This window comes from Lissotriton vulgaris, chromosome 11 (assembly GCF_964263255.1).
Source record: "Lissotriton vulgaris chromosome 11, aLisVul1.2, whole genome shotgun sequence".
In the NCBI taxonomy this organism is placed as follows: Eukaryota; Metazoa; Chordata; class Amphibia; order Caudata; family Salamandridae; genus Lissotriton; species Lissotriton vulgaris.
This window is the reverse complement of record NC_141699.1, coordinates 288,077,152-288,095,541: the sequence shown is the minus strand read 5'-3', so window position 1 is coordinate 288,095,541 and position 18,390 is coordinate 288,077,152. Positions and strand designations below refer to the sequence as shown.

Sequence of the window (18,390 nt, the reverse complement as noted above, 5' to 3'; positions counted from 1 at the left end):
TCAGCGGCAAATAGCTGGTTCCTAGACTTGCATGTGCAACTACACAGGCTATCGCTTGCTATATATAGGCCTGACTGCCTTCCATTAAGAGGTGTTCGGACATTCATTTGACAAGTTTTCCTACTAATAATAAAAAAACGGTCCAGTGGAATGCCAGAACCCTGTGCGGTGCAGCAACATGCGAGCTGTCCATCCTCAATCTTTATTCTTTCTTAAAGACGATCTCATACCAAATAGTGTGCTTGTTTGTATTAAACCCACCTTTCATAGCATGTTTCTTGAAGCGTGAGTCGGCGAACGCGCATGAACGTATGGTGTCTGCATGCGTGTGGTTTGCGCAAGGGCACAAACTCTGTATTGTGTGTTGCATGCATGGTGCAATGGTAGCTTGTGAGTCCTGGGTGTGGGTTGGCATTGGGTTTGTTGGGGGGCGGCAGAGGGCTGTGGTGTCTGTGAGAAAGAAGCGTGTGCGTTCGGTGTTGAGTGGTCTGTCTGTGCGTCGTCTGTGTGTGGTGAGGGTGACTAAGCATGTGATATAGTTGTGAACGTGGTGGTATGCGTGCGTGTTCATGTGTTTCTGTGTGTGTGTAATTAATGTTAAGGTTGTAGGCTAACCGTTCTTGCTGAGTTTAAAGGAATTCCCTTTCCCAGTCCTTTGCTATTATATCTGGGAGGCAGCCAGGCATGTCTGGGGGATAGTTGCGTGTCTGGTGACGTCGCTGTGTCCTATAGGTGCGGTGACTGCCAGATAAGAAATACCCCCTGAGCTTCCTTCCTTATTTTATAAGAGTATGGTTGGTCATAAACGGTAATATTCTATTTGGACAAGACCACAAACCTTCTAGTTGGGAGGCTGTTTGCCGCGATATTACCTGGGATCCTGATTGGACAGCTCACGTTTTTGTGTCCCTTTTCCACTTCGTTGGGATCTTTCGGAGAACGGCGGGGACCAATACAGAGGTTAGTGTCCCTCTTTCTAGTCACCTTGGGCCCGAGCCGATGTTCTTTGGGCAGCTTAAAGACATCTACGTGCGTCCCTTCTCCCAGAGAGGGTGACATGGCTATCTTTGTCCGCTGTGAAGCTGAGCCCCAGCCGGCACCTCTAGCGGGAAACCAGCGCAGCTCTGTGCAACATTTCAACGTCAGCAGTCACTGTGCTAATGAACAGAAAGGAGTAAGGGCAACTCGATTCACCAATCACCTCTCTGATTAGTCACCTCCATTCAAAATGCACGCTAGTCTTAAAAACATGACCCAAGACTGCTACATTTAACAGATGGGCAGGGAAGTTTAAAAGACAGTTTCTGCTGTAACTGTTCTTAAATACAGTATAACTATTAGTTTATTATAAATAGACTAAAGATGAACCTTAAAGTAAGGCAATTTATTGTTCATCTCATGGCAGACGATGCGGTCTATTGCTTAAGCTGACGATTCTGAACCCTAATTGGGGAGAACAAGAAATCTGGCGGCTTCACCAGAGAAGCCGTGTGATCCTAGGCAAGATGTTTTACCCCTTAAGACACATAACACAATCATACAAAGAACCAATAACCAGAATTATGTCAGATATATTAACATTTCTTTAATTTCAAATTCATGTTACACACATTTACACAGCGCGTAACGTGCATTATAGTCCATACTTAATGACGGAGTTCTGGCGGCATTACCCCTGAAATAAAAGGTCATAAGCAAGTGGATTTAAGCGCAAACATCTTTGAATGTCGTAAACATAAACCCGTTCACATTTATCTATATGAACACACGGTCTTTTTGCACATGCATGAGTACATTGGCGGCAATAGTGTCTGGTTTTCTCAACATATCAGCTCACCCTTCAAGATTAAGAACAAACTCTCAGCTCCTTGATTTGTACACGATCTTGGTGTGATCTCTGTGCCATTCGCACGTGGAATACTCGACTGCTACCTATCTGGGTTCTTTGTAAGTACTTTCCAAGGTATGCCTCCACTCGATATTACCCGAGGGTTACATTAAATGCAGTGCGCTCAAGGTTAAGGTAAACGCATAGACTACACGTGTGGAATTTTGAATAGAACTCGAGTTGGGGTGCGATACAAGTGGGCTCGGGGCGCTCGTCACCCCCCGGCTGTTCCCGTGCCTTGTTCAGAATGGGGCAGAAGAACAGCGGACAGGCTACATCTGGTGCCAGGGTGTGTGGCACGGGAAGAATGCCCTTGGTGCCCGTACTCACGCGGAACGTGCGTCCAAGGCAATCTTTCCACAGATTCCGTTTTATGTGCAGGCGATCCCCACTAGCCATGATTCTCGCAGATCTGATCTCTTTATTTCGTGCCGTCCGCGTCTTCCATGGGCCTGGACTGTGCAAGTAGGGAAGGGGACTGCAGTGTGTGCGGGTGTGAGGGGGAGGGAGGTAGCGATAACCCAAACCATGACATTTATTCCAACCTTATCAAACCGTGTCCCTGTCTGTCTGTTTCTCTTCAGTGCATACAAAGAGGAGGCAGGGCTGACAGGGTGTTCAGTCTGCACTGACCTATTCAACTTTAGCTTCAAAATCAGACACTAATCAAGAAAAAACGGAGAGCAAATAAAAATTGAGGCACAGAAAGAAGAAACCGAGATAAAAGTATTCTTGGCGCTCTCTGACAGCTTGATTATTTGAATACGAGGATGGTCCCGAGTTCGTATATACATTTTACTTTCGAGTTAAATCGTTGGCGCATTCCTGCGGTCAGGGGGACGCAAGGCCTGGAACTTTGATCTTTTTTGCAATAATAAATGTCTCCAGGTCCATCTTCGCTTCTTTTATCGACGCCTCGCCATTTTTAACAACTCTGGCAGAAAGACCTTTAAATAAAGAGAAAAGGTAGAGGGTGGTTTCACTTCCCCTGTGACATTATACACATTCTTTTATCTTAAGAGGTTCAGTTAATATCATGCATTTTACGGTTTTTGTGCGTATTCGGGACGCGACAGGGAACCAATTGCGTTTGAGCTTGTGCAGTTATCTTAGACGAGAAGAAGGCTAGAAAGAAACTGCCCCACGAAAGACACTGGAACGGGGAAGAATATAGCGAGTAAAGTAATGGGAAGAAATGATTGTGGAGAAAGTTTACCAATTGCTTCCTCGAGTGATAAAATAAAGGAGAGGCGAGGGGTGGGTTAAGAAAAGGAAGGCGAAGGGAAAAGAGAAGCGGCGGGAGGGGGCAGAGGCAGAAGGCCAAGAGAGGAGGTGGGGGAGTGTGTGTGTCTACAGAGCAGCATCAAAGCTGGTTGGCCAGACTGAGCTCTTCCAGATCAGAGCTCCCCCTACGTCACGTCAGTGGACTCAGCTTCTCCTCCCGGAGAGCGCCTGGGCGTCAAGGCTGCGGATCGGGCTCTCGCTCCATCTGCTCCCCCGGAGACAGCAGCCGGAGCCCCTGGAAGAGAGACAACAGCGAGCGGAGGATACTCGGGGATAAAGGAAGGGCTGCCAGCCTGCACACGGCGCTTCTGCCGGGCTCGGATCGACCGTCTTCCCTGGCGTGCCGTTGTGTCAGAATCAGATTCTCCCCATCCTGCAGAACCTCCCACCGCCGCCGATCCTTTATCGTTTTTGGATTCTTGTTGTAACTGACAGGCCGAGCATGATTTTCAGTCGGCCAGAGGCGGGGGCTTGAAGATGGGGCACTGAGGGCCGACGGAGAGGTGCTGTGCTTTAGTCTTTCGAGCCGGCCCCGTTCTCCAGACTAGCGGATGGGAGAGAAGCAGCGTGAGACTTTGAACGAAGAAAAAAACAACCAGCGTTGGTTCAATGGGCTTCAGTCAGCAAGATAAGGGTCCCCGGAGCCGGCTGCCCCCGTACTGCTGAAGGGTCTCCATTCTGCCCCTACGGAGATAGTGCCGGGGCCTGTGGATTCTCGCCAGACAGATCTGCACCCGTCTCAGCAGGTACTACTATAGCCTTGTTTCTTCCCACAGTAGTAGGGTTGTTCTGTAGCCCCCACGCACAATGCTTGCGCGTCAGAAGAGCCTTTCCGGGCAGAGACAGGCACTAGAACTTCATCTCTAGACCACAGCCCCGGGTTCCCGTCCTTGCCAGATGCCATCCCCTGAAGGAGAGCTTGGCTTGCTTCTGCCTGCCTTCATTTCTCCTTTGATAAAAAGAGGCATGTTTACGTGTACCCGATGAGCTTCCGCGCTCTAGCAAGTTCAGACATCTAAATATTAATGTCCCTTTACTTAAAGAAAACAGGTGTTCTCATTGGGAGTCACAGATTCACATGCACTGAATGGCGCAGTGGCGAAGGTCTAGAGGTGCACATTGCACTACACACAAAAATATCACATTGCCCACCAAGAATTTGCACCTTAGCTACCAATAGAGTTCTTGCATGCAACAGTAGAGATTCTCGCAACCCCATTAACACTAAACTGCAGCTTTATAGATTTAGACTTCCGAATCAGCTTTTTTCGAAATACAATACAGATTGTTTTGCACACAGACATCTTCACTAGGACACGAGGGGGTAGTTCCTTTATAGCATCCCTTCCCTCTCACCAGTATTTGTTTGGTAGAAGGGGAGGAAGAGAAGCTCCCTTACCCGCACAATAAAATCTGAATTCTTACCGTAAATAGTTCTGATCTAATCTTTTATTACATCAAATCCAAAAGAGATAAACGGATCTGGAACGCGTAACCGCGGCACACTGGGCTTTTAGTTTGAGATGCTGGGTTATGTGTTACTCGTGAACTGATATTTTCAGAGGAGCCATTTTTGCTCTAAAACGTCACCAGCCCCTGCGCATTTATGTACATCTTTAAATACTCATAACCTTGGAATTAACATCGCGATGCTGGTCTTTACAGAGCGCTATTTATTATCTTCCTTTTGAAAGTGCTACGAAGGCCTTCGGATTTGCTTCCTCATATAGTGTCTGATGTAGGCCCATTGTGCCAACAGACCCAAACAACTATCTTGCAACTCGTTTAATCGCTCAGTGGGTACTATTTGAAAGATTTTAAGCATAATGATGGGGGGCACTGAAACTTTACGTAAACATTTTACAGACTGATCATGTAGAACGTAAGAAAAGTTCAGGGGCTAGGAAGCACACAGCAGACAAGCACTGCTAGCACGCGATCTTAACTTCGCTTAAAATATGTTGACGCGTTGTCTTTATTGGTCTTTCGTAAAGCCTAGGCAAAAGCGTTGGTTTTTACACCAAGGAAGCCACGAAGGGCACATGTTAGTCCAATTCAGCAAATGTGCAAGCATTGTTTACTATTTAAAAAAAAACTTTATCGTACAATAGTTGGCAGACACTAAAGTATGGAACTGAATCAACAATGAAATGTGTGTATCTGTAAAAATGTATAGACGTCACAGACACATTGACACACAACAACTATATGTAGTTGGAATTATAGAACACGCATATAAATATGCATACGTTTATCAACATATATTTATCTCTACACAAATGTATAATTACGTGTAAGTGTCAGATCAAGAAATAACTATTTGCTGGCTCTTTCAGAACTGTTTCAATAAGCTTCAGACTTACGTCCATTATTTGTATAGGCAATCTAGACAATACATACAACACTGAAATATATAATGACATTTTAAAATACAATCATGAATTAATTTACTACAAACACGGTTACCACATACACACACACACACAAAACCTGCCACTTTATACTTTATTTATTATAATTCTATCCAATTTCTTGACGATCTTCCCTACCATCTGACGATACCGGTGGCTAGCTTGGTGTCAAATTCACGTCGCGGTTCAGGGAACTCCTCGAGTTTGCAAGTGATATCAGGCATGATAGGTTTTCTCCAGGCGGAGCATTGAACAGATTGCTTTATCGCACGGCCTGCTGCTAAACCCACGCTGGCCGGCTTCTCTTATGGTCTTCATGTGTGTATTCTATTCTCTCCGTGTCTGCACAGTGAAGACCGAGCGGGGGGAGTCGGCGCCATGGCAGACTCGGACGAGGGCTTTGGGATGCCGGACACCCCAGTGGACCCGGAGTCCAAGGAGCTGCAGTCTGACTCCAAACAGGACAGCCAGCTGGGCGCGGGAAGCAAGCCTCCCTCCTCTCCCCAGGCTGCCTTCACCCAGCAGGTAAGATAAGCAGACATCCCGTGACAGGTCCCCCTGTTTCCTCTCTGCCCCTTTCTGACCGCTTGATTTCTTACTTACTTCATGTTCAACTACAAAGCGGCAGTTTCTATTGGCAGCTTAAGGTCAAACATATTAAAGTTATACATTCAGACGTTTAACTCCGGAAATTATAAGTAGGTGTGTAAAAGGACTAATAGTGTTATATATGTTTTTTAAAAACAACCCTTCCCTTTATTGTACACATTTTTCTACAGATAAATGTTTTTCATGTCATGTTTTCAGTAACTCATAAATGTATCTTTGTTGTTTACTCTTATTAAGACACTTTGTTCTCTTTGTAAGTCGCAGTACAAGGTATAATAATGTTCTAGGCAGAGTTATAGGATATGCTAACATTCCTAAACAATGCCAAACATGTAAATACAATTGTGAATTCAGAGTTTACGTAGTCAAACAGTGATACGCAGAGAACCACTGCCTTTGCATGGTAATCACTGGATATATTTGAGTCACTGCCCATGGTTCCCATTTATTCAAGGGGCATTTCTAAGGCTCAACTGGAGACGTTTTAATTCATCCAACGAGTCGTGAAATTATCACTGAAGTGTCTTGCTTGACATAACAGTCTTCTACAACCCGCTACAACAACTATACCCAGTATGTGCCTTTGTACTCTGATTTATGTTTTTATTAAAATCAACAAGCAAAACAAATATGCTATAAAATAATTAAAGAACTGAGCAACACCTATAGCTGGCAAATAATCCTGTTATTCATATTCAAGCCGATATTTAAAGGTTGTTGTGGATATGGGTGGAATGCTACTATCTGAAGTAAAGAGTTGGGGGCTAGCCTGCCTAGGGTTAAGTATGCAAGATATCCATACTATGTGCTTTACTTGGCTTATGATTGTTCCCTTGCTCCCTCGTGCACCTTAATCAGATCGAGGACTACAACACTGATTGTCCAACGAGTCACTGTTTATCATTATCTTACTCTAACGCAACAGACACCTAATCTCATTCGCCAGCGCGAAGGGTGTGGAATGCCTCCAGCCGTTATATAGACAAAATAGCAATTGAGGCGACAAAGTATGCAGGGGCAGTGAACAATTGTAGGCCGCAATCTTAGCACAACAGAGGAAAGTCATGACATGCTACAAAAGTGCAGAGTTGTGCATGACAAAAAAGCATTCTTGCACTCCCAAGCATGTCTGCTGGAACCTAAACGTTTCCTTTGTTTCCAGGGCATGGAGGGGATTAAGGTGTTCTTACATGAGCGAGAACTGTGGTTAAAATTCCACGACGTGGGGACAGAGATGATCATCACAAAGGCTGGAAGGTAAAGGACATATGGAAATCTATGGTCAACATTGAATAATTGAATGCCCGCCAAATAAACAGCAAACTATACTTGTAGGCATTATAGGATATATAAAGGGTTAGTGAGTAATATCGATAATGTATTGAGAAGTTCTGGTGACACAACGCACCATTAGTCATATGACTGAGTCGTTTGCAAATGTTACTAGAAACCCGAGTTGGCAATATAGAACCTTATTACGAACGTTACGCATTATGAATTTTGTATATTGCATGTTTTTTTGGGGTAGTTAGCTTGAAAAGGCAGATGTCTTCAAAGTATTGCTACCAATTTCAATTATTGGATTCATACTGTTTACGTTTGGTTTGTCTTTCTTGAGTTACTGGTTCATAAAACAATGGTGAGGCTCAGTAGACGTATGCATTTCTGTGGCTGTTACGTTTACTGCATATTATGGGCGAATCACAGTTTGCGTATAATTTGCCACATCATTTGCTGACCTGACCAAAATGTTGTTTCTGATTTAAATGTATGAAATATTATTGCAAGAGATTGTTCTGCAGGCTTTACATGTTTTGCCATATAAGGTAGAGAACTTGGATCTCTGTACCGATTAATCTCAGAATGCCTGACAATGGTAAAGCTCTACAGTGGTTTTGGGACTGTCATTATGATAATGAAATAAATATTACACAAGGAATCATAACATATTTTTCATATTCAACAGTTCCATTCGATATCTGGGTTTTTAAGACAACTGCATATATATATATATATATATATATATATATATATATATATATATATATATATATATATATATATATATATATATATATATATATATATATAACATAAGATAAGTTGAAATGCATTGGCTACTATTTTAGCACTTCTGAATTACTGAAACTTTCAAACTTACAATAAATGTGCAAAAAAGGATTGAAGGGAAGGTTTGGGGGCCGTTTACATGAAATAATCGGTGTGGCTGCCCAGGGGCCCACCTTCTGATAAGCTGTGCATTGAGTGGGAAGATTAGGAATATATATATACATATTTTTTTTCACACACACACAGTTATGTATTACCATATATAATTAGATATGAAGAGAAATAATATGTATCTCCAGTGAATACAGGATTGTATTAGTGAAATGCATTTTAAAGCACAAGAACAACTTGCACTTAGGTAAAGTAAAGATTATGTTACAAATGCTGCAGCTTTTTCACACACTCACACCTAATCAGCAAAACATGTTTTTGTACCATATGTGTACTACAAAAAATATATCAACATACGTTATGTGAATTTGTGTGTGTGTGTGTGTGTGTGTGTGTATATATATATATATATATATATATATATATATATATATATATATATATATATATATATATATTCAAGACAAACATTTTTGTAACAGGTCACTATTGACTGATCCTTTAAGACCACCCTTACCCCCACTTTGGCACTTTGGTCTGGGGGTGAAGATGCAGCCCTAATTGTTTTTTCCTGCGGGAATATTGCTCTGATATCTGTAATGGCAGTTGTAATAGAAAACGTTTTTTGGCCTGCCAGTGAGCGTGCTTGTGTTCATGACACTGACTAACAATCCTTAAATTCGAAATGGATAACAGGAGTAAAAACAACCCTGTCATCCGATCAAATGGCTTTATCTTTTAAATTGGTTTCACTGATTATTTGAGAACCATCTGTGCCCACAAACACATTTTTATAATGCGTATTTCCCGAAGACTACTTAATGGATTTACTCCAAATCAAGCAAAGTCACTTTCTTGAGTTAAGCTATGATATCATGTAAATCTGGTGTCATTCCATTCTGTGTTTTTTTTGCAGAGGATAAAGATTCCTGTGGGAATTTGAAGGGGGAAAGTCACTTTTTTGACATCCCTTATTCTCATCCACCCCCTTGACAGATCTGCATGAAACCTATCCTGGCTTTTTTGTTGTTGTAATATTTCGTGTAGTTATGTCAAATTAGGTCAAAGTTATAAAAAACAACACAAAAAAATCTTTCAATTGAAACTATCACCAAACCAGAATTATACGATTGCTATCTGTCTCTCTCTGTGACATGTGGCTGCTAACTGTGCAAAAGAAACGCAAAACAATATGTATCCCATAGGGATGATAACATTTGTTAAAACTTTTTTGCTTCAGCAGCAATGCACCGGAGATTATAGTATTATTACTGATCCCGAATACTAAGTTAAATGTATTTTTTAAAATGATAGGCTACACATATGTGTTGAATTTTGAAGCAGCAGGCAAGCTAACAAGATTATGTATTTCTAGGAGAGAAGAGGAATTTTGTAATTAAGAAAACATAATATGAATTTGTATTAATTTATCTATACAAAATTGCAATTTTTGTTGCTTAGAAGCGATGGATGTTTAGTGATGAAGGAGTAACATTGTTTGAATGGAATGCCTTTGTGATATTTATTCACTTTATATGCATTGTTCTTTTTTCACTCTCAATGAGTTCATGGTTTTAAAGTCTGTCTATTATTACTATTATGTTAACTGTGAACAAGACCTTGATGTTGAAATAGGTTGGTTTGTTTTTTCTGCATGGATTAAGAACGATAAACAAAGCATAACTGCATCTCCAAACTGCCCCACCAGGAGCAGTTTTTTTGCTGAGAGTTACAGCTGTAGTGCAAAACTCTCTCTCTCTACAAACACACGTATATGCATATATGTATGAATATATATATATATATATATATATATATATATATATATATATATATATATATATATATAAATTGTTTGTACCACATAATAGGTCGGTAGCTGCCTTAAAGATCAGGTCTACACCATTCAAGAAATGGTGAATATTTGAGTCAGTCGGGCATGGCTTTATTACCCAGTTTGCTTTACCCAATAGTTGTAAGTTGAGCTAGACACCCAACTTCGAAAAAATAGTATTTACTCTGCCCAATAATATCATGAAGTATTCCTCCAAATGATTAGTGAACCATAATGCCTTTGCATGACCTTTTCATAGCCTGATAAATAAAATGCCAGAATGATACGCTAATTTATAATTTTAGTAGATGTATAGACAAACAGATGACACTCAACAGGGCATGGGAAAGGGGCTGATTGGGAGGCAGCCCCCGGCGAGTATTATCAATGGCATTTTTCAATAACGAGCAGGGTTTTAAGTGGGCCAGGACCCTCCGGATCTCAGATTCCACAGTAAAAACAAGACTGAAAAAGCTCCCTTTCAGGCCCTATGTTCATGTCCTTACCCTGACTGGCAGAACACTGACCCATTTCTAAACAATGCCTGTAAAACCCAGTAAGGTATCCCATAGTAGCAATGCAGTCCCAGTTTGCATTTCACCTATATTAATCTTGCATTCCCTAAGAGTGTTTGTTTTTTCCAGTATGTGGTGTTTCTATAGTTTTCTCTGTGTAACATATTACTATTCTACTTTGGGTACGGTGAACTGAGTTTCCTCTAGGTGCAGGGTGAGTTGAGGTTGTAGGTGGGTATTCATCACTGAGCTCAATTGAAAGTTCTGGAGCCAAGCCAAAAGACAGTATGAGTTTCTCACAGTCCTTGTCCAGTCATAAAATATTGATAATACACTCTCATTCAATTCTTAGCTCCTCTACAGAGCGCACATAGAAATGGTCACTGTGCCAATTGTAATTGTGAGACTTTGTGAAAGTGAGTGAAGGAGGTACACAACTGTCATATATTGACCAGACGTTCAGACGTTAGAAATAGAAACCACAGTGCTTACAACTGAGTAGGCCTGTGCAAGGGATATGGTTAAGTTAGGGGGATGCAAGAAAGTGCATGCAGGAGAGATTGAGGGGGTACCAAAGAGGGATGGGATGTGATATGCAGATGGAGGATTTCAGAAAGCTGGGGAGAGTAAGAAGGGTGTAATTCTGTAACATAGAAAGACAGCAGAGTAAAGTATACTGAAGGAAGGAACAGTAGTGACTGAGACTCTGAAGACCACTACCCCATTGACAGACCTAAGTAATGTTTATTTCACAGTTTCATATTTTTAGAGTTTAAGCATTTTCGATACAACAGAATTATTGTTACTTATTTACCTCATACAGCAAATGAGCATTAGTAGAGACAATAGTTCTGGCTTTTTTAAATGCATGTCCGTTTTTGTGTTATGTGTCTGAATGCACAGACAGAGAGGTCACAGAGAGGAACTAACGTACTTGCTAGGTGGCACACTACGGGAAGTGCATGGTTCTGGTTTATGTTTTAAGCCACACTCTTAATGACATTGGCCACACCTATTAAAAAGGATGCCTAGTCCACTTATTAGATCACGTACCCTTAGAGATCCACGTTGTTTTAATTCCATGTAAATCAGTGTCACGGAGCTACACAGAATTGGGGCAACTGGAAATTACGCTTTGAGAGATTACATTGATGCTGTTAACCTCTCTAGGATGTGTTAAACGTTTAGGTCAGTGAGGTTGAAAGTAGGATAGGAGATGACTTAGAGGAGAAGTTCGGCCACATATTTTGCTCTTAGGATGCTCTGTGGTGCTCTTACGCTACAATGAGAGACAATCTATGAAGAAGTGCATATTTACACTCTAAAACGGCCGTCGATGTTCACGGGTCTTGTCAATGATTTTACATTGCGACCTACAATAAGTTACACATGTGCCCATTTCTCCAAAACAGTGAGAAACACGCATGCCATGCATGTGCTATTGATTTTTATTCCACAGTGTATACTGAAAGATTACAAGGCACAGGCAAATTACGCATTCAAAACTGTTTTCACTAGCAATATCTGGGAATTAATTAGCATTATCTTGTTCAAGTTTTGGGGCCAGTATTACAATAGTTTTTTTAAAACAGACATCAGACTCAAACACACAGTACAAAGGGCCAGACTGCCACGGAATTTGCCTATTATATATATGTATACCGAGCAAGGTGTGCTATTGGACTGTTTCAGAATACCTGTGTCCTTATAACCGTTCTCCAAATATCAGTCTATCTAGTCACAACTAGCGACGGATTTCATTTCAATTACATTTACGTTTATCCTCCATAAACTCTTTAAAACCCTCACAAAATCATACGAAATTTGATCATAACACATTTAATATGTTCCAAATATGTTTGTTACGCTCGTATATGGCTAATCATTTTCCTGTCAGAATGCTTTTGATTAATTGGATTTAGTCAAGGTAAATGTATTTGAATACAGTAGTATAACTGTTTGCCATACTTTAGTCTAACAGACTGAGCCTCAAACCATTTTTACATGTTATTGTCCATTATCAACATATAAGTTTCCTCTTAAGTTGTATTAAACTAAATTGCTGTTAAGTCAACAACACTCACCAGATGTGAGCGTGCGTTTAGCGCGCATGCGGGTAAGACCTTGTTGTGCGTTTACCTGCCTTTCACGTTTGTCCCCGAGGAGTCCGACAGGTCTTTTTCCGAACAGGAACACGAGTACCGATGTTGTGCTTAATCGAAATCATCTATTAGTTTATATAGCTAAAATCCCATTGCTATGGCACAATCGGCACATGCACGCACAAGCTCTTTGGCTGCCGCAAGCATTTGAATGCGCACAATTGTTCCCACTGCAGATATTTGAAAGTGAAGTCTCAAGCATTCCAATCTTAAAACGTATCACCAAAGTCTAAATAGCAGCGATGAAAAGTTTGCGAGATTGTAAAGTATAAACACAGGAACATTTCGCGAGAAACGTCTTTGAGGTTCTAAGCTTCGGACAGGCAGATGTAAGTCAGAAACTGGATTTGTACTGTTTTGTCAAGTAGGTTAATGCAGAAAGGAGCAATAACACAAGAGTAATATGGCCCGGTAGTTTTTTAAACAGAAAGTGGCAGATTAAAATCAGTAGATGGGATTAATATTACACCGTAGCTTGATTTGGCCCAAAGACGTTCTGACGTAGGAGTCGAAGGGCCGGGTAGTATCGCAGGGCCTTTTAAGTGAACACTTCTCCCCTCAATCTCCTCCTCTTAACTTTTCGACATTTCAGGTTTTGATAGAAAGAACACATTTCTGGGGCACTGGGACTTTAAATGAGCTCTAAAGGTGGGTGCTTGTTCTGGGAAGCAATACTCCGAAGAAAGTCAGGGCTCTGTGCACACCAGGAGAACCATGACAGTTCCTTGGTTGTATGTCTATCGCACACCAGAGGGCCAGCCCTATGAAATCAATGATCATTATGCGCCCGTGCTTATTAATGTGTATTCTATGCACAGCCAACATTTAATTAGGTATACATTAGTAGGTTTACCTGGAAAAGGTCAAAGAACTGAAGAGAAAAGCTGCTGCATGTTTGAAACCAATGGTTCAATCTCATAGACTAGTAAGGCTTTGCGGACATTAGACAAACGCATCCACGGCAAGCAAAGAGCCTGCTCAACCCGAGTGTGTCTGGGTGAGTACACATACATGTCCACTACGAAACCGGATGCCCAGGAAGAGTATATTTATCTTAGTAAATTACAATCCTACGACCGTTTAACCCCCTTAAACCCATTGCAGTTGTACTGTTTGTGATACATACAAGACACGGACTTTTTTTGTTAGTAGACACTGAACCTATACACACGAATACTGCAACATGCACATTTTATGCGAAAGTCAACGGAATATATACCTGAAAACTCAGACAGCTGAACCCAGCAACGAAGTAAATTGTGCCGTTTTTGCGCTACACGAAAAGATAATGATTACTTCATTTTTGTAATATTTATTTTTTAATGTATGTAATTGAGCTTATCTGGGCAGTATCAAATCGCAGTGCATGCCACATAAGAAATACACCAACAGAGGAGACTGTGGACTGGTAACAAGCAATTACTCCATAATTTCATCAGACGGAATCACTAAAAGCGAATTGTGCACGAAGTTAATCTTTGGTTTTTAATATCCCTGTGGAACATTTTACATTCGTGAAATGTAGCGTATTTTGCAAACTTTCCGACATTTTGCCTAATTTAGCTTGGACAGAACGGATTAGAGTATCAAATATGTAGGATTAATATAAAGCAGCCAGGAGACCTTCTTTTCCACAAACCAGGATCTGCCTCTATTTAACGTGACTCGTGAGTTTGAGGTGTGAGATACTAACAAGTAAGTACATTCTGTGAAATTTCAAATATTTTACGAAGTGTCATGAAAACATTATAATTTTAACCATCAGAAGTAGCCAAGGTGAGTAACAACGGTGAATATGTTACGTTTTCAGGGTGAGGTCTTTCCAGAGTTTTAGGGCGCGGAACCCTCAGTTTCGCTTGCCTGACTTGACTGTTTTCAGTACTTTCAGGAAAAGGTGTGTTGTCTTCTGGGAGCGCACTGCAGTGTGGATTTTTGGAGAAGGTAAACCTGTTACATACAGTTGTAATGTGATTTCTTATGAGATGCAGAGGCTCTCGAATAAACGTTTTGCTTCCAGGGACAGTATTATAAATTGATTAGGAGAAGATAGAATGGCTAAATATTTTGACTAAAATTGTTAGTGGCTCTGCCAAGAATCAATTTAAGAGGGGCTAGCATGACTTTCGTTAAGCCTAATAGGTGCACTGCACAAATGTTAATCAGCTCTAACATTGATTTGACATTTTTTGCATCGAGATTGCATGTATATCCTTCTATCAAATGTAAAACCCAGAGATTTGCAACAAGCTTTGAGGTTTGGTGTGCTTGCCAGTATGGGAATTAATTGCTCAGCCAAATTGTGATGGTTATGGTTTACCAGGGAAAATGAGCTGGAATTGAGTCTTTATAGAACTCTGTTAACGATCATTTTGCCAGCTAGCTTGAGGTTGAAGAGGAATGTGTTCAGTGTGCCTGTGTTCTCTAGCGAACACATCCTGAGGTATAATTCTGTGTCACCTCCATCAAATGATCTTGTTAATGTTTTTGTCGAGCCACAACAATTTAGCTTTTTGATTTTTTTAGTGTGGACTCAATGCTCAAATTGGTGAGGGTTAAACCAAGACCTTATGATCACTTAATTCAGTTTGAATGGCATTTTCTCAGCTTTAGGCGGATGACGAGCAGTAATAAAGAAATGAGCTTCAAAACTTACTTCAAAATCAACTATTATCACTTTGCAAGGGAATTTATTTATTATTTATGTTACAAAGCCAACCCATCGTTTGTAAGTATTTCCAAAGAGTGAGAAGGCACTCGGGTGGTTATATGTATCAGAAAGGAAAAGGGTTATACGATGAGGCAAGATGCAAGATGGCAGACCCATGAGTCGCAAAGGAGCTCCAGAGAAAATCTTCTCCTGCAGCACGGTCCGAGACCTGGAGTGAGTCTTTAAGCTGCTATGTGGCGGGACCCGCCAGTGGAGAGCGGCAGCAACATCGACCGCGGTCGGGCCAGGTGCTGGAGCTTCCCCAGAGGGTTTGCCACAGTGCAATGGGTGCACATACACCCGTATAACATTTGAAAGGGAGCACTGGAACCTAGTCCTTGAGGCTGTCGAGACCGGCAGAGGATTGGGGTCCTTTCGGAGGCCTGACCACTCTGCTGGGCCCATTTTGGGCCAGGATGTCTACAACCTGGCTTGATTTCCCCATGAAGCGTGAGATCTACCATCAGACTACCGCACCTGCCTTCACACACCACCACCCAGCCTTCTATCTCTATGGCTGTTACCAGCTTAGGGATCCCTCCAGGCCCAAGATCATCCCCTGTGAGTGCAACAGCACCCTGAAGGCTGGGCTGAAAGCAAAATCCCCAGCAATGTCGAGAAGAACATGCTGTGCAAATATGTGATATATATTTGTCCAACCTTAATAGCTTCAACTTTCCCTAGAATGTAATCTTGAGTGAAATTCAACTTGTATATATGTAACTCTAACCACTAGAATCTTTATTAGACGTGTGTACTTACTACCATTCTTATGTGAGTTCAGAGTTGATCTTTTTTGAATCTTCGATGTAATTCATGTACTCTGAAGTCCTTATGTAATGTAACTGGTTCTTTTGTAAAGTGCTCTAACACCTTTGGTTAAAGTTCGCGCTGTAAAAAAACACAAATAATTGAGCATATCAGTGAGGTATAAAAATAAATTGCCAGAGCAAAATTAATCACAGACCCACCCCGAACTATTGTAAGTTGGCTAGGCAATCACTTTATGTTCTAAAATTAATCAACACACATGCCAGTTCAGCAACATTTCTGAATAGTTTTTCAGACTTTTATCAGCACGAGGATTACAATGTTGATTTCAGGAATTCCCTGGGCAGCTATGACATCATCTAATAATTCATGTCATGTTAGATTCAATTACATTTAATTCAGTCTGTTCAAAAGTCGGTGAAAATCTTAAAGCAATATATACAAATTGCAATAAACTCAGTGTGCATATAAAAATCAACATTTATACGTTTCCAATAAAATACTGCTGACTTAAGAAAACAATCCGCTCTGTAATATTCCTCCTCGTTTGGTAATAAATGCAACAAAATCCAAAAGCAAAGACGCAGCAGAAAACCAAATACAAAAACAGTATAAAAATTTGCAGGAAAAAATAAAATGTAGCGTTCATTGGGCAAATTAAATCAACAATTCAAACATTTCAGATAAAACACAGCTGATTTAAGAAACCATTCCACTCACTAACATACATCGTTTGGTAATAACTGCAAAAAAGCAAAGAGCTAGCCTGTAGTGTTTGAACCTGCATTCCCTTAAAAGGGGCAGCAAAAACGGACATCTAAAAACACCATTTATTTTTCAGAAAAATATAAAACGTAGCATTGATTCAGCAGACATACCATCACATGGACATATATAATCTTTCGTATTCACAAATTGTCCCCAAGGGGAAACATAAAAGATGACTAATCATATCCACTCTAAATTTCAATAACAGTGCCCTCTTCCATCTGCTAGACACTGAATTCATATACATCTCCAAGCCAACATTGGATTTTATCATGGCATATTGACATACCAGTGGCTTTCCATGTTCATCATTTTCCGTTAATCTTCATCGACGATCCAAAAACAAATGCTTAACCACCACCTTAACCTTTTTCCATAAATAGTTGTCCAGTTCTAAAAGCAGAAAAGGAGTTGCAGAGAGTAGGAATCAGAGTAGTTCCTGAAGTAGAATTACCCACAATGGAGAAACAAAGATCAGCTTTTCTGAGCCATCATGCGGGTCTGGGGCAAAGACAAAAAAGAATTGATCAGGAGTTGGATGGAAAGGAATGTATTGAAATCACAGTATGTGAAGGGAGGATGGTAAAGAGCTGGAGCGAGGAAATCGATAGAGATATACCTTTGAATTGTAGCTCACAAACCCAGAGATATGAAGGGTGGCTAAGAAAAATAGATTAGGATGCAGGGTCATCGCACAGATTTGGGGTCCTCTCTTGGAACATAAATGGCTTTAGTAAAATTTCTCATGAGATTGAGTGTCTGCAAGAAACCTGGCTTTGCGATGTAACCCCAATATTAGAAGGATATGTGCTGGTCGATAAACCTGCAATAAAACGACAAACAAGAGCGACCTACAGGAGGAATCTTAACTCTAATATCAACAAGAATAGCTAGAAAGGTAACACCCCTAACAGTAAGTTGTAAATGGCTGGTAGTATGCATGCTTGAGCCCCGGGACCCATACTCTAAGAATGAGAAGCTTATAATCGCTAATGTTTATATACGGGGGGCGGTCTGAGAAATACAGGCAAAATATAAAAAGATTGAAAGTAGACATCGAATGGTTGTGTGAAAGTTACCCAAAATATTTCTTATATTGATGGAGAACTTGAACCATGGATTGAACCCAAATAAAATGGACAAATGGTCCAAAGAAATGCTGAATTCATTTAATATAATGCCCGCAAATTTTCCAAAATCTTTAAGATCTAAATGGGATATGGAGCTGGGAAACTATCTCAGTTCAAAAGGTCTAGTTTG

General features: G+C 40.9%; 1 protein-coding gene across 3 annotated transcripts in view; it reads left to right on the top strand.

The window, feature by feature from the left end:
- Positions 1 to 837: 837 nt before the first annotated feature.
- The window catches only part of TBX5 (T-box transcription factor 5), a 474,913-nt gene continuing 457,360 nt past the window's right edge, over positions 838 to 18,390 (top strand). The window contains exons 1-3 of one of the 3 annotated variants that reach the window (XM_086944743.1): positions 838 to 960; positions 5,934 to 6,108; positions 7,355 to 7,449. In XM_086944743.1, coding sequence (XP_086800869.1) covers positions 5,962 to 6,108; positions 7,355 to 7,449 — 242 coding nt within the window. In that variant the 5' untranslated portion in view covers positions 838 to 960; positions 5,934 to 5,961. Of the gene's footprint in view, positions 961 to 1,035; positions 1,175 to 3,754; positions 3,919 to 5,933; positions 6,109 to 7,354; positions 7,450 to 18,390 lie in introns of those variants that run through there. The other 2 variants (XM_086944741.1, XM_086944742.1) reach the window with 2 other exon arrangements.